Source organism: Pipistrellus hanaki (assembly GCF_964339955.1).
Source record: "Pipistrellus hanaki genome assembly, chromosome: 6".
Classification (NCBI taxonomy): Eukaryota; Metazoa; Chordata; class Mammalia; order Chiroptera; family Vespertilionidae; genus Pipistrellus; species Pipistrellus hanaki.
In genome coordinates this window covers 3,804,443-3,817,828 of record NC_140508.1, presented here as the reverse complement: position 1 = coordinate 3,817,828, position 13,386 = coordinate 3,804,443, and the positions used below count along the sequence as shown (strand labels likewise).

Below are 13,386 nucleotides of genomic sequence, written 5' to 3'. Positions count from 1 at the left end.
TCCACATCAGAAGCTGGACGGTCGGCCTCGGGCCAAGCGCTTCAGCCCCAGATAAAACGCCCCCCGCAGGCCCTGGGAGCTGTGGTCCCCCCCCCCCCCCTGAGAGCCGAGGACACCTGCCCAGGTCCAAGCCACGACATGAGAGGACAGGGATACTGTCCGCCTGGGGTCTGTCCCCGTGGGTCCTCGGGCAGCCCCGGACCTGGCCCAGGCAGGTCTCAGAACCCCCACCTCACATGACCAGCCCGCACAGCCACCTGAGGAGGCTTCTGGCTGCCCTGCCAGCACAGGTGCAGAGGGGGGCCCTCGGGCAGAGGGCAGCCCAGGGCACCTGCAGGAGGAGAGAAGAAAGGGGCACCATGGCTCCCGCTCTCTGCCCCTCACTCACCACCCTCAGCTTCTTGGCCTTCCGTCCTCCCACTGGCACTGCCCCTGACTTGGGAATTTTCTTTAAACGAACTCATTGCATTTAAAAAAGTGTTTTAAAAGGAACCATCACCAGCTACAGAAATGCAGTCCCTGTTGCCGACGGAAAGGACCAGGACCCCGGTGCAGCCTGGGGGAGTCCCCTCTGCGCTCTGCCTGTTAGAAAGGACGGTGAGCGGGTGGGAGGGGAGTTCTGCCATCCAGGCAGCACGCAGACATGGGGATCCCCAGTGAACAAAGGCAGAGATTCAGGAGCTCCAGGAGGAGAGAGGAGCCGGGAAGGGTGCAGCCCACCAAGAGATGCCGTCAAAACATTGTGCCAGCGGCAGGAAGCTTGGTGCACATTTTGGCTGACTGACTGACTGACTGAATGAATGAACGAGTGCTTTCTCTGCACGAGTGCTGCACAGCTTCCTTCTCCTCCGTGTTTCCGGGGCTTTTCCATGGAAGCCAGTGCTCTGTGCTGCCTTGTCTGGGCTCCGCCTAAAATCTCTGCTGACACTCAGGAGGCCTAGTGCAGTCCCATCCCCTGCCCCCCCTCGGGACGGGCTGCAGGCACAGAGGCCAGCACTCGGGTTTGCCCAGGACTATGGATCGTGGGGAGGCAGAGGCACCACCCAGAAACAAAGTTTATTTCTTAAAATACATACTTCAACGGAGTACTGTGATTTGTTACAGCATGGCTGTCATTATATTTTTCTTGGGTTTTGAAATGTTTGTAATAAAAAGTTTCAGGTTAAAAAAAATAGGAGCCCCATGCCTACTGATCAACAGAAAATAAAGCCTCCTGGTGAATTTGGCCCTGAAGTCACTCACCCGGGCCTGGGAACAGCTAGTGGGCGACAGTTCTCTGTCGGAGGTCCCAGCCTGGAGGACACTCCGGGGGTCTTTGTGAATGTCATCAACTGTCCCTCCTGATGGGGAAGCACAGTATTGGAAAGTCTACGAACCAGCCCAGCTTCATAATGGTCCCAAAATAGAAACCAATGCCCACCAACCAATACATAGATAAATAAAGTGTGGTCAAGCCACCCGTCCACTGTTACCTCACTCAGCCACAAAACCTTGCCACCTGCCAGGACACGGATGGGCCCTGAAACAGCCAAGTGAAAGGGACTCCCACACTTTTGCTTTTTGATGTTTGCCTGGGTGTGGGAGGAGGGGGCGAGGTAGCCTTCAGTCTGATGTTTACAATGGGGTGGGAGGGTCAGAGGAGGGGCGGGAAGGGCAGAAGAGGAGGACCCATTTGGACATCTGGCATTAGACATGATGCTGATATGCCACTGTCCCGGCGCCACACCATCCAGAGTCATGGCCACTTTCTGTCCCACGGGGGGATGACGGAAAGGTCACAGGCTCTGGTCCCACAGACCCGCTGGGACCAGCTGCAGGCTGGTGGTCCCTCTCGGGCCTCCGATTCCTTATCTTGGAACGAGCATGGTTGCCCCTGCCTGGCCATTCCATGACAACCATCCGGGAACAAGTGCTGAGCCACTGGTGGCAGCTCTCACAGAACCTCCTACTGGGCTTCAGCTCCAGCCCCGGAAGGCCCGCGCGCCCGACCAAACACTAAAGGGCGCCCGAGGCGCGCGGTGGCTCTGCACCAGGCAACCGTGGATGTGAGGCTGCAGTGGCAGGGCCTGGAGGGTGACAGCGATGCTGACTTCCTTCTCTCCCAGGACCCTGGGAGAGCTGGAGCCGAGGATCTGGCACTGGGTGTCGATGCTCAGGGGGTGGTCTGGCCTCTTCACCAGGAAAACAAGGATTTGCTAACTGAATGCGTGAACACACAAGGCAGTGGCTTGTCACTGGCACCCCTGCTGCAGCAGTGAGGGCTGGCTCCCCAGGGCCCACGTCACCTCCAATGGATCAGGTGCACAGAGGAGGCTGCCCCTGCCCCAGACCACAGGCCATGTGGCTTCTCCTCATCCATCAACAGAAACAGAACTAAACCAGCAAACTAAAAACAAACAAACAAACAAACAAACAAAAATTCTTAGGTCAACATCGCAGTTCAAGCTCTTAGGGAACCAAGTGAATGGGACAAGAGGGCAAAGCCCATTCCAGGTCAAGGGATAGACAAGAGTGAAGACAAAGCCACGCCCACTGAGTAGATGATAAGGAAGTGGGCCGCGCCCTCTGCTGGTCACGGGAGAAACTACGTCCAATGCGGCCACCTGCCTGCATGCTTCCTGCCTTTGAGTGTCCCCTGGGGTGGGAAGCTATAGCGTGCACTATGTGACTGCAGTGACACTCCTGAGGATGGAATGCCAGCAACCGAGACAGACACCTGAACGAGCCCTTGCAGAGCTCCTGTAACAGGAGCAAATATCCTATAGCTTAGGTCTGACTTAGTTGGTATTCATTCACTTGACAAGTAGCTCTCATCACATATCAAATTCTGTTCTAAGAACTTTGTAATTATTAATACGAATAATGCTAAAAATTAACACACATGGTAGGAACTATTAGATTCACGTTCTGCAAGTCAGATGCAAAGTCCTTTCTTGCCCCAGCAGCAGGGCCAAGGTCCTCCCAGGTCCGCCCAGGTCCGCCCAGGTCCGCCCAGGTCTGCCAGGCACTCTGCTCTGCAGCTCGGGATACTATTGCATCAAACACACGCTAAGTGGCAGATCCGGCAGCCTCATGCCTTTTTGGATCCCCCTAATGGATGATGAGGAGGGGGAGGAGCAGGAGAAGGAAGGATGACTGCAGTTTTGCAGCTTACCAAGGATCTCACCTGTGTGAGATCCCAGGGCACAGGGGGTGTGAATAAGGCATATAAAGTGCAAACAACCTAACTCCAAATGGCTGGCCAGTAGGGCATCCACACTAGGAAATATTACAACCAGCTTCTTATTGACATAAATCTGTGAATTCGAACATCACTGGAACTCCCTACTTCCTGTGTGAGTGGGCACAGCATGATGTAAAGATTCCCCCAGCAGCCACAGACACCCCGTGTTCCCTCGGCCCTCATGTTAGCATGAACGTGGCAACAGCGGGGTCTGGGCAGCTCTGTCCTGGACGGAGGGCATGTTGCCTCCAGGAGAGAGGAGGGCTGGGCCCTGCTGGGGCCATCGCCCTCCCACATCACTGCTCCCGCTTCGCGTGACCAGGAGGCTGCTGCTTCCACGCTCCGAATGCTCCGACGGAATAAAAGGGCCAACACAACCCCCGTGGACAGCGCTGCTCAGACAATTCATGTTTCACAATGGTCTGTGTCACCCAAGCTCTTTCTCTAATTCAATGTGGACATCTTCATTCGTTTATTGGATTTATATACTAAAGGGACGTCTCTTTTCCCACGGGAGATGGCAGAGCTGGACTCGGGGCCTGCCGGAGGGGGGTTAATGCCACCAGGCCCGTCCCAGACACAGCGCCCTGCCTGTGTGCAGCGTCGCGCCTGCTCTGTACGTCACAGACACCCACAGGCTCGGTTACAGGCGGCACTTTCTAAGGAAGTCACAGTCCTGGGGCTGCGGCCACAGCTCCCAGGCCGCTTGCTGAGACCTATAAATATGGCGGCCGCGCCCAGGTTTTCACAGAGGCTGCGGCTCTTTGGGGCCCCGATTCCTTACACCGCTGTGCACTTCTCTGCTGGCATATCACTGCCACAATGTGATTGTGGCAGCGAGACCCTGGCACCTTCGCCAGTCTCTGTTCTGTATACTATAACAGCGCCAGGGATTCCTGTTAACAGTCATGTCCGTTACCGGTCCAGGGACTTGGGTGCAACAGAAATTACTGCTGGCATTTCACACGGCGGCATCCGGAACCCCCGGCCCTCCTGGCTCTCTTCAAGGGCTACTTGGGCGACCCGTGTTCACTCAGGCTGTGGTGTAAACGCAGCCCCAGGAGTTTAGGGAAGTGGGCCCTGGAGGGCTGTCGGGAGGGAGTGAAGGTACAGAGATCCGTGGCGGGTGGTTTCGGCTCCTGCCAGAACCTTAACTCTCAGCAGAGCTGAGAAGCTGGCCTTTGCCAGGAAAGGCCGGGCCTGAACTCCCCACGGACCCACAGGCTGACCCCAGAGAAACGTCCCGGACAACTTCAGGCCTGCTCTGGGCTGGATTGATTGGCTCACACATTCGTTGATTCATTGGCTCATTGTTCTAGTACCGTGGTCAGCAAACTGCGGCTCTCGAGCCACACGCGGCTCTTTGGCCCCTTGAGGGTGGCTTTTCCACAAAATATCACGGCCTGGGTGAATCTATTTTGAAGAAGTGGTGTTAGAAGTTTAAGTTTAAAAAATTTGGCTCTCCAAAGAAATTTCAATCGTTGTACTGTTGACTGAGTATACAGACCACTGTTCACTGAGCACAGAGTATGCGCCAGTCATTCCTCATGTACTGGGAGGAGTACTGGTAGTCAGACAACAGCACGTGCAGAGGCCCTGGGGTGGACAGGCTCTGGGCACTTTGAGGAGCTGAGACAGGGAGAGCAGCGTGGGGTGAGGGCGGGGTGCAGGCCCAGAACTCATAGGGCCTCGTGAACCCTGGGACAGAGGTGGAGCTTTCCTAGGAGGAATGGAAAACCCAGCAGCGCCTCCAGCCAGGAGAGAGAGTGGATTTACCTTCTCTCTCGGAAGGTTCTGGTTCCACGGGGAGTAGAATACAGTGGAGGGTGGCAAGTAGGGGCTGGGAGACCAGGGGCACATGGGGTGTTGTATTCAAGAGGGAGGGGGGGGAGGAGCCTGGCCCAGGGCGGGGGCAGTGGGTATGCAGAGCAGAGGATGGAACTGGGTACATTGTAACTGCACTCAGCACCCCCTAATTCAGGTTACCCGCAGCTAACCTGCAATAAAGGAAAAATTCCTGCACACAATCACTGTTAAAATTCAGACAATTACCAACTGATTCATGTGCTCTATTAGTTTGAGGGAGGTTTCCATTTTAATGCCAGGATTTCTCCTAGCAGGACTCAGCCGCCCCAGCCCCCGGAACTCACGCAGCTGATGCACTGAGGGCTCAGGACAGTGGCGTTACCCCACGTGCACCGAGCGGCCGGCTGGGGGCCGGCCCGGCTGGTCTGCTCCCCCGCAGTGTGGCTGGCAGAACTCTGATCCCCAGGACGCCTGCCCCCTGTCACGTGACCAGGCACTGCCCGGGCCTGCTGGGAAGGCTTTGCCCAGTGGGCTGGCCGAGGCTGGGAGGCCATTCTGGAGACCAGATGGCCCTGTGGAGTCACAGGCCCCTTGGAGTGAAGGGGAAGATGGGTGGGCCATAGTCTCCCACCGGCAGGATGGGCTGCTTCCTGCCGCCAGCCTCCTCATTCCCAAGGCAGACAGCTCCTGGGGAGCCAGAGTGGGGGCATCCAATTGGGTCCCGGAGTCAGGCGCTAAGAATGTCGCTGCCTTCCAGAACAAAAGGCAAAGAATGGAGTTACGCTTTGTGGGAGGCAGGAGAATAAAACGAGTAAGAACCTAGCTCGCCCCAGGGTCAAATTCAGCCCCACCAGCTGTGTGGCCTTGGACAAGTCAGTCCAGCTCCCTGTGCCTCTGTTTTCTCATCTGCACAATGGGCTCATACCTCACGTGCAGCTGAGCAGGGGAAGGGGCAGACCCAAGGCCAGGCTCCTCTGCCCCCATCCCCGGCTCCTGTGACCACCTCTGTCCCCACAGAGACCTCTGGCGGCTCCTCAGGGCCCCGCAGGTGACCCCACACACACCCAGCGCCAATGACAGCTGTGGAGTCTGTACTTTCACTCATGACCATCGTTCCCCACAGGTGAAAGCACTCCCACCTGCAAATAAGAGGACTGTCTCCTTTATCTGTTATTTTCCAAATGCTTAACCGAGAGGCAAACAAAATGGAGTTAATTTGAATATTAGTGGACTGTAGGAAAGCAGGCACAAAGCCAGGAAAATAAAAGCAGAGACCGAAGTGTGCCGCCCACTCTCCCGTGCCGGGCCCTCCCACCCGAGTGCGCCGGGCGGTGCTGGCAGGGGCTTCGCCCGGACTGCAGGTGCCACCAGGTGAGACCGCTGCGGGGACACAGGCGTGTGGACAGGCAGTCCCCAGCGGGCATAGAGACCTCATGGAGGGCACGGTCTCTTCCCAGCCCGTCCCCTGGGAACCCCCATCCACAGGCCTGTCACCCGCCAGGGCCGCCCCGTGGCAGGAGGAGTCAAACACTGACAGATGGAGAGCCCAGGGGGGGGAGGTCACAGGCTGAGGGGGAGCTGACTGCCAGGCGCCCGGGAGCGAAGGCGCGGGGTCTGGGCCCGAGAAGAGGCTGCAGCGGCTCTCGGCGCCCACCTCGAGTCGCACTGTTCACACGTGTGCCATCCCTCCAACTGCATGGAAGTGTGACGTGCTTCCGGAGACGGCGGGGCCTGGTGAGCCCGCCTCCTGCCGTTGGAGAGGGAAAGTGCAGCCAGTCTGGGGTTCTGGTGCTGACTGCGCGGCCTTCGGGGAGAAGCCAGGGACTCTGCGTGGCAATAGACGCGGCCGAAGGGAAGACACTCCTGTGAGTCTGGGGTGGCTCCACTGTTTCCCAAGGCGGGTGGGGGGCAGAGCGGGGAGGAGGAAGGGCCTCCACCACAGACCGGCTGCTCATGCTCTCAGCAAGGCCGAGAGACTTACAAAGCACCTACTATGTGCAGGCCCTGGGCCACATGTGTGCACCTATCTGCAGCATCACTAACAGGCCAGTAAGCAGACGAGTTGCACAGGGGTCTCCGAGTCCTCCAGTCCAGGGGCTACAGGAAGGATGCCAGGCCAGACACAGTCATACTCACACTGTGACTGATGGCAGTGAAGACACAAGGGCGATTGGGGCACAGGATGAAGTCTGGGGGAGCAGAGGCCTCGTCTCCTCCCAGTGGAGTCGAGAGAGGCGCCAGGATGCCCAGAGCTAAACTCTGGCAGACTGGGGGAAGGTGCCTACTTTGGATTTGAGGCCAGAAAAGATTTACTAAAAACACAAATTAATAAAGAAAAAACGTGATACATTTTACTGCTGCAAAGTAAAAACCTGGGGTACACGCACAGCACAGGGACTATGGTGAGCAGCACTGTGTCCGTATTTGAAAGTTGCTAAGAGAGTCGATCTTAAAAGTTTTTACCACCAGGAAAGCAGCTGTGACTCGGAAGTGACGGACGTCAGCTGGACTCACTGTGGTGACTTCGCAGTGAGCACACACATCAGGTCATTGTACCGCACGCCCAGAAGCACCATTATGTCACATGTCAGGCATATTCAAAAACAAAGCAAAAAACCTTCTTCACAGCCAGAGACACTGTAAACGAAGTCAAAAGACAAGCCACAGAGAGACCCCGAATGGCAGCAGACAGAGTGAGAGTCCAGGACACAGAAGCAGGTATTGCATACCAACCAGAAAGTCTAACCACCTGGCAGACACACAGGCAAAAGGAAAGAGTGACATCCGAGCGGTCAGTGAGCGTCAGAAAAAGCCTCTGGAGCAGCCAAGGGAATGTGAATTAGTCCCAGGAATTCCCCTTTTCTCGGGCCCCGTGAGACTGAGCCCACAGGCCCCTGGAGGAAGGGAACCTCAGCCGCTGCTGCCGGGGACAGCTGCGGCCCAGGGAGAGCGGAACAGAGGCCCCAGCGTGTGTGTGTATGTGCGCGTGTGCATGTACGTGTGTGTGCATGTGTGTGCGCGTGTGTGTGCATGTGTGTGCCTTTGTGTGTGTGTGTGTGTGTGTGTGTGATGCTCACGCAGGCCCACCCCCCGGGGAGCAGGTCTGAGACCATCCCCACCGCCATCGGCCTCAGAAAGGCTAACCCAACAGTGGGATGCTCTACTGCAATTAGGAAGGCGCTATTAACCCAGAAAAATCTCCAAGACTCACTGAGTGGAAACAACACGTTTCAGAACAGGACGTCCTGTTTTCCGATGCCATTTCTTTAAAATCCTTACAGGAAAGAGTGCTGCCCGGCTCCCTGAGACCCAGTGCAGTGCCGGAGTCCAGTGGGCACCCTAAACTCTAAAAGTCACCTGGGAGGTGGGGGGGGGAGGGGGAGGGGAGAGGAGGGAGCTGGATTCAAAGGTTGGCCTCGTCTGCCATCTTCACTCCTCACTTGGAGACAGTATTCAGAAAACACTTTGTGGCATTATCTCCCTCCCACCCCACCCCCCAAAGAAACCAGATGCCTGAATAGAGCACATTAGGAATCACCTGACGAATATTACGAGTGCTAGCTGTGGCCAGGCCTGGTCCCACGCCTGAGGATCACTCATGTCTCTTAAAACACAAGGAGCCACCACCTTCCTCAGCCAAGCTTCCCAGCAGGCAGCATTCCTGAGTGAGGGGCACCTGGGCAGGTGACTCCCAGCTGCTGCTCTGCCTGGACTTGCCAGTCGGTGTCCCCGCCCACGGTGCGAGGTGCAGGTCCGTGAGCACAGGCAAGCCCCACACTGTGGTGCAGCCAGAACCCTGCTGGTGCTGGCGATGCCCCGTGCTCTCTCCATCTCTGCTGGCACCCATGGTCTTCTCAGGGGGCCTCAGGCCTTAGCCGTCCAGCTCCCCCCATTCCCAGGCCACAGCGATGGGGTCAGAGACGGCAGTGTGACCCAGCCAAGACCAGGACGCACAAGGGGACACTCGCAGGAGCCCCTGAGGCCACCTGGCCTTGGACACCAGCTTCCTGAGCTGACAAATGCTGCTTCTGCTTCCAAAGGGCTGGTCACTTGCCACCGGAAAAGCCTGCCGGTCCAGCTGGTGGTCATTAGGGTTTCAGGAGAACCTGCAACTCAGAGCCCACGTGGGTCTGGAGAGTCCCTGCCCTCGGGAGCCTGGCCCAGCCCTGAGCTGGCCCGGGAACACAGCGCCAAGTCCAACTGCCCCAAACAGCCCCAAAGACACGACTCTTAATGAGCATCAGCTGACATGTGTCATGGTATCATCAATCACGCCTTCCCCTTCCAAAAATGTTAAATAAAAAAACTCATTTGGGGCAGAAATATCCCAGTACGAGTCAGAGCTTCCAATAAGAAGTCGAAATCGGGAAGAATGGCTGGTTGATTTGTTCCTAAATTAAAGCAGTGCTGGCTACAAGAATAGCTCACGGCCATGACCGTCCCTCCATGACCGTCTCCCCATGACCATGTCCCCCATGCCCGTCCCTCCAGGTCTGGAAACCAGGACCCTCCCAGAGGGAGTCCTGGGAAGCTGCACACAAATGGGAGCCAGGCTGCAGGTGGCAGCTGGACAAATCCTCGTGGGCACAGGGCAGAGGGGCCAGGGGACCTCCCCCGGTCCAGCTGTTAGCATGCTGGGTCCCTGATGGCTCCAAACCAACACTTGGTATTTGGACTGACGCCACACCGAGAGGCAGAGACTGAGCCCCACTCCTGGAGAGGACAGATGGTCCTGAGGGTCCTCAGAGGGGCTCCAGGCCAACCACTGCCCGCAGCTCCGGACTCAGACATGCCCACTCCACCACCTCAGGATGTCGACAGGCCTCTCCAAAGGGCTCAGCCTCCTCCCTCCAACCCCTCCCCCACAGCCAGCCTCCCTCCTCCTTCGCCAAGCCTCCCCCCAGGTGCTTAGACACACACCTCCGTGGCTTCCTGGCTTTCAGGCCCCGGGGCAGCAGCAGGCCCTGTGGCCTCAGCCACCTGGGCCTCTGGGTCCTGAGAGCAGCAGGCTCCTCCCTGCCCCCTGAGCCCGCTGACCGCCAGAGGAGCTCGCTCGCGCTCTCTCTCTCTCTCTCTCTCTCTCTCTCTCTCTCTCTCTCTCGTACAGCAAGTCCTCCGCCACAGCCCGCCAGTGGCCTCGACCGCCTGTATGAAATGCCCATGGCTGACCCTGGAGTCCAGGGCACCCACCCACCTCCCCATGCACACAGTCTGCGGCCTCATGACCCTCTCTACTCCCCAATTCCACCGAGCCAACTACATCTCCGGGCCTCTGCCCTGCTCTTCCTCCTGCCGGGACACTCTCACCCCCACCCTCACGTGGCCCCGCTTCTCCCCACTCGAGTCTGTGGCCACACACCAGTCTCTGCAGAGCCCTCCCCGGCCAAGCAGCTCACACCCTCAGTCAGCGCAGCCTCATCTTCCCCGCACGTCCCTGCACTGAGGATCTTCTGGTTTCGTTTTACTGCCCTCCCCCCACGGCCCCCAGGAAAAGCTCCCTGAGGCCAGGAAGCAGACCTGCTTGCTCCCCTCATCCTGGCATCTGGGTCAGCGCCTGCCCCCTTTTCCATGACTAGCAAACATCTATCTGATGGCCCGCAGCCTAAACGGCCAGCTTTCTCAACGTGGCCAAAGTGGGTTAGCTGAGGCTCAGCCTGCCGGTCTCACGGCCCAGACAGCGGCCACAGAACTATTTTAAAAACTCCCCACAATGAGAAGGAGCGTGTGCAGCAGGAGTGTATGTCCACGGGCAGACCACACCCTCACAAGGGCTCTGAATACACTGCGAGCAGCTGAAGGTCAGCATGTGAAACGTCCTTTCTCAAACCCCAGCCCCAGGGGGCCGGCACAAATGCAGGACCCGAGCATCGCAGGGGAGCTGGGAGTGGGGGCCCAAGTCCCTGGGGCGGAGGCCCGGGCGGCCCTGGGATGATTGGTGGCAGGAGGCTGAACCCTGGGGCAGCCTGTGCACCCACTGTGCTCGGGTGCTGGGGAGGGAGCTCCGTGCCCAGTAGAGCGTGTGTGTCCGGGCGTCACCACTGGCCCCCAGAGCCGAGAACAAGGTCTCCCACTGAGTGGAGGCACAGAAGGGCCACCCATCCTGTGCCCGGGCCTGGGTGCTCCGTTAGTAAGTGCCCGGAGCTTCACCATGGGCGGCTCACCCTGGAGACACCTCCCAGAGTCTGGCACACAGAGGCTCCCAATGACACCTGCCGGCCCAACAGCCCAGGGCCCCCTTCTCCTCCTATGACCCCTGTGTCTCCCCGGCGCCACACCCTGACTTGTACCCAAATGGCTCTTGTCCTTTTTCTTTTTCTCTTGGGGAGGGGCTGTCCTGGGACCTCAGGATGCTCAGCTGCACCCTGGCTCCTCCCCACCAGATACCACAGTAACCGGGGGAGTTGTAAACAAACAAGAACGGGGGGCAGGCAGAGCCCTCGGGTGGAGCCACTGGTGAGAACCAGGGGCTGTGGAAACCAGAGCTGCCAGACCACCGGTTCTGGAATCACCTGGGCGCTGGCCAGAAATGCAGGTTCCTGGAAGCTGAGGGGCAGCCCGGTGGGGCCTCCGGCTGTTTGTAATATGTGGCCCCAGGTCCAGGACATTCTCCGGGCCAGTCTGGAAACACTGCCTCAGGCTCCTGTCCCACCATGTTCAGCCTGCTGCTCACCTTACACCCAGGGCTGCCCTGGCCTCCTCCCAGGGCCTCAGCGGCTCCCACTCCCCGGCTCCCCTTCCCTGGACCAGGTGGGCCCTCGCCATTCTCCAGCTTCCTAGGCCTCTCTCCGGAGATCCCGTCCCTTTAACCGCGGCTGGCCCCGCTCCAGGACCAGGTGTCCGCCTGCAGGGGCCCCGGCCACTCCTGCCCCGCACAGTGGGAGGCCCGCTCACAGAACTCGCTTGAACTCTCCCTGGGTGGCTGCCTCACGACTCAAGTCCAAGATCGCCCCCTCTTACAGATGCGGAAACTGAGGCACAAAGAAGCCGATGCCCTGAGCACCCACCAGTCACGCAGCCGGCCGGAGGGGTCAGACCCCGAGGCCTGCGCTCCGGACCGCTGCGTGCTCTGCCCCTGTCCAGGGCCAGCGGCGCCCGCCCAGGCTGCAGGGGAGCCCGAGCCGGCGGGGCTGGGGCCTCAGCAGCCGGTTCCCGGGTCCCCAGCAGCGGGTTCCCGGCCCCCCAGCAGTGGGTTCCCGGGGCCCCAGCAGTGGGTTCCCGGGTCCCCAGCAGGGGGTTCCCGGGTCCCCAGCAGCGGGTTCCCGGCCCCCCAGCAGCGGGTTCCCGGCCCCCCAGCAGCGGGTTCCCGGCCCCCCAGCAGCGGGTTCCCGGCCCCCCAGCAGCGGGTTCCCGGCCCCCAACAGCGGGTTCCCGGCCCCCCAGCAGCGGGTTCCCGGGCCCCCAGCAGCGGGTTCCCGGCCCCCCAGCAGCGGGTTCCCGGCCCCCAGCAGCGGCCAAGGGCAGGGCTCTGGCTCCCGCCGCGTCGCTTACCTCGCTCCGGGCCTCGGGCGGCGGCGGCGGCGTCCCGGGCCCCAAAGGCGCGCAGCAGCGAGCGCACGGGCGCCGGCCAGCGGGCGCGCCCCCCGCCCCGGCCGCGCATCCCGCCGCAGGGCCGCCCGCACCGGGAGCCGGGGCTGCGGGAGGCGCGGGCGGGGCGGGCGGGGCGGGGCCGCCACCGGGGGCCGGCCCTTCCGCCGGGCGGGGCGCTTAGGGGCGCCGTGACCTTGGTCTACCCGGACCCGAGCCTGCGCTGCAGCTGGCGCTGCGGGACCTCAGACCCGGAGACGTTCCGCGACATTAAAGGGGCAGCAGAGCCGGGGAGGCCGCGGGGGCCGCGTTGTGCAGAGGCTCCTGGAGCCCCCGGCCCTCGCGGACCTCGCCGGGCCCCGCGCTCCCGGTAACGGGGCTGGGGGGGGCGCAGGGGGTGCCCGAGCCCGGCCCTGCGTCCCGCGGAGCCGCCCGGCGCCTTCACCAGCCGCCACACAGGCGTCCTCACGGGCGAGTGCTGTGTATGCTCCCTCTTCAAACACCAGATGAAACAGAAATGTTTAGCTTAACCAGGACGGCACGTGGGACCCTGGTAGCCACTAGCCAGCTACCAGGGCTGCGCCAGCCGCACCCCGAGTCCACGGAGCGCTGCCTCCGCTGTGCCCCCTCCGCCCTCGGGGGGCCGCTGCTGACGGGGACGCGGGGTCTCCGGCCTGAGACGGACTCGGTCGGCATCACCGGGTGTGGCCATGGACTCAGTGTGGCGGGCACGGTCCTCGGAGCCCCAGGGGCAGCACGTGCTCCGCCCCCACCCCGCTTCGCTGGGCGCTCTCTCGGGCGGGGCAGTTCCGCTCAGGGGTCCGGATCCTCCT

General features: G+C 60.3%; 1 protein-coding gene across 2 annotated transcripts in view; it reads right to left on the bottom strand.

The window, feature by feature from the left end:
• PHACTR3 (phosphatase and actin regulator 3) overlaps positions 1-12,672 on the bottom strand; it is a 168,886-nt gene extending 156,214 nt beyond the window's left edge. The window contains exon 1 of one of the 2 annotated variants that reach the window (XM_084888983.1): positions 12,518-12,672. In XM_084888983.1, coding sequence (XP_084745109.1) covers positions 12,518-12,626 — 109 coding nt within the window. In that variant the 5' untranslated portion in view covers positions 12,627-12,672. The remainder of the gene's footprint in view (positions 1-12,517) is intronic. The other variant, XM_084888981.1, reaches the window with a different exon arrangement.
• Positions 12,673-13,386: the final 714 nt, after the last annotated feature.